General features: G+C 53.4%; 1 protein-coding gene across 1 annotated transcript; it reads left to right on the plus strand.

Annotated features, from left to right (window-relative positions):
• Window positions 1–2325: 2325 nt before the first annotated feature.
• On the plus strand, window positions 2326–2657 carry MAM_02494 (uncharacterized protein; the record flags this gene model as incomplete). The annotated part of the gene is made up of 2 exons (XM_040821293.1): window positions 2326–2386; window positions 2473–2657. The coding sequence occupies 2 exons, from the start codon at window positions 2326–2328 to the stop codon at window positions 2655–2657; spliced, it is 246 nt and encodes an 81-aa protein (XP_040680707.1).

Genomic DNA, 2657 nt, shown 5'->3' on the forward strand with positions numbered 1-2657 from the left:
GGTGACGGCGACGGCGGCGGCGACGGCGATAGTGGCGGCGGTGGTGGTGAGAGCGAACAAACGCCCAGCACTACGTAGAAGGGCGGAGTGGCATACGGGCCATACAGGGGAGGCCCGACGGCGATGATCCTTCGACTGGCCAACACAGACAGCGTTGGGCTGTTGACCCCGTCCCGTCGACACGAATAAGCGTGACCATATAGTGAGGCAAAGGGCAAGAAGCCAAGCCGGTGAGGCGCAACGACTCTCCCTCCGTCTCTTTTCTCCATCTACTACCAAGGTGAAGTCGGCGAGCTGATGAGAACATTGAAACACGATACCGCATCCACAGTTCCCGTGTCGGCACTCAAAGCTCCAGCATCGAACAGGCTGGTCGTTTGACAGTCACCGTTGTTTGTTCTCTTTGGCCGGGTGGTGGTCATTCCACCTCTGCATTTTGTATTTTGTGTTGCGTTTCTTTTTCGCCTTGGCTTTTCCCCGCAATTCCTTTGTCTGCATCCTCATCCTCGCCCTGTCTATCCTTTTTCATACGGCTCTACCGAAATTGATGTGCCGGGCCCAATGGATTATGAGTCAATATATCTAGACGAATCCGGCTTCTTCTCTTCCTGCTCTTCTTTCTCGAAAGAACAATAGTGACAACTTCACGACAGTAGCCATAGACCATCGAGTATGGTGCATTCGCAGGTGTCAGCTAATATCGCTTCGCCGCCTCACCTTCTTGAGGCAGAAATAATAACCTGGAAACAATACCAAACGCTAATACACAACATTTGGAGGCTCCATTTTTGGGTTTTGTTGGCAACGTGGGGGACTGACGACGATCTCTTATTAGACTCGAACTATGCCTGTCAGCGCAAAACCGCGCAAAAAAGCACCGACTAGTGCATTCCGGCAAGCTGTGTCTTCAAGCCAAACGTCTTCTGCATTACTCGGTACGGCGGCCACTTGTCGACCCAAGGATGCTGTGTAACCGAGGCCTCTCGAATGGGGAAGGCTGGTGAAGCCTTTGTCCGGCGGCAAAGGCGTCGTCGTCGTCCCTACTTCCGTCCTCCGAAGCGAATGCCAAAATGACGGGTGTGCATGCTCAACCTGCCACTGCCTTCACCCAAAAAACGACACACGACACACGAGCCTGACTTGGAACAGGGACTGATAAAGGGCGGCAGCGGCTCTGGGTTGGGCGTCGGGTGGACCAACTCGGGGAGTCGTGAGATCCTGGCCTTCTCAGACATCCTGGCAGCTCGGCGTGGATGTGTGTGGCCTCCTGCCGTGTTCTCGAATGGGAGTTGGACATGTCCTTTCATTGCGTCGTCCGCCGCCCGTGTCTCCCTAGCATGTGGGCCGCCAGGCGCCTCATCGGCTCGTCTGGGCTGTGTCGCCACGATGCCCAGATCAATTGATAGTAAGACGTCCAGAATGTCCGTGTCTGTCTTCTGGGACGAACTTTTAGTGCTTCGCACGAGCGCTCGCTGCAGAGGGTCGGCCGGACCACCGTAGACCCCTGTCACCCAAGTGTGTACGTACTCGGTACATAGGTAAGTTACTTTGGCTATTGTACACGAATATGTATATCAATTGATAAGTAGGTAGTAGCTCCCTGCCTGCCTATCTAGTATCTACGGGGTGGACTATGTAGGCAATGTGGCTGTCTGCGCCGATTTTGTTGTATCCTGAGTATTGACGGTGCGTCGGTATCTCGACCCAGCCGCCCAGGCTGTGTGTGTGTGAGGTGCAGTCGATCATGGACGACGCAAAACAACGAGGCTCAATCCCAAGGCTGCGTTGTGCTAGTTGGTACTACGTACTCCGTACTTTGTGGCAAGATTGCAGGGAAGGCGGGAGCCTCCTTGGCTGTCGACTTTGCAAGTCTGTGGCAAGGATGCCCATGCCTCCCTTGTCTGTCTACCATCCCTCAAATCGTGGTGGGCAACTTGACATCGAGGCACCAGACTCAAGCCGGCCCCGCGACGTGTTCTGGGCTTTCGCGGCAATCTCGCAATCTGGCAATCTGGCAATGACTCCGGGCACCAGTCAGTCGTCAGTCGTCGGTCTCTCTCCCATTCCAGACGCTGGCAGGCGTCGAGTTGCTTTGGTCGCGAAGGAGAAAAAATAAGTACGTACTCTGCATGGGGCTACCAGGTAGGTACTTAGGTTCTTGGTACGTCCAAGTACAAGTAGGCAGCATTGGAAGCTTAAACCTTGGAAACAGAACTGAAAATACTCTTTCCAACTGCTCCGTACTCCGTACTGGAGTAGTTAAGTAATAAATTAGTTGCCCTTATTCTCCGTACGGACTCGGGTACTTGGGATAGTGGATCCTCAATGGCGGCCATGGTGTGGTTTGTTCCCTCCATGGCGAGATTTTTCAATAGCAGTCTGAAGGGTGCATGCATGTGCGCATTGGCCCTCGAATCTTCGAGGTCGTCACCCGGTTGTAGCTTTCAAGATTGCAAGTGTGACCAGCCGTAGACGTCGCCATCGCCATCATCATCACCATCATCATCATCATCATCATCATCATCATCATCATCACCGTCATCACCGTCACTACCATCATCACCATCATCGCCATCATCGCCATCATCATCGCCATCGTCATCGCCATCATCATCGTGGTCAATGTTGAACAACTCTGTGCTGCTGGTCCTTATTAG

The sequence above is a fragment of the Metarhizium album genome (genome assembly GCF_000804445.1).
Source record: "Metarhizium album ARSEF 1941 chromosome Unknown scaffold_4, whole genome shotgun sequence".
Lineage (NCBI taxonomy): Eukaryota > Fungi > Ascomycota > Sordariomycetes > Hypocreales > Clavicipitaceae > Metarhizium > Metarhizium album.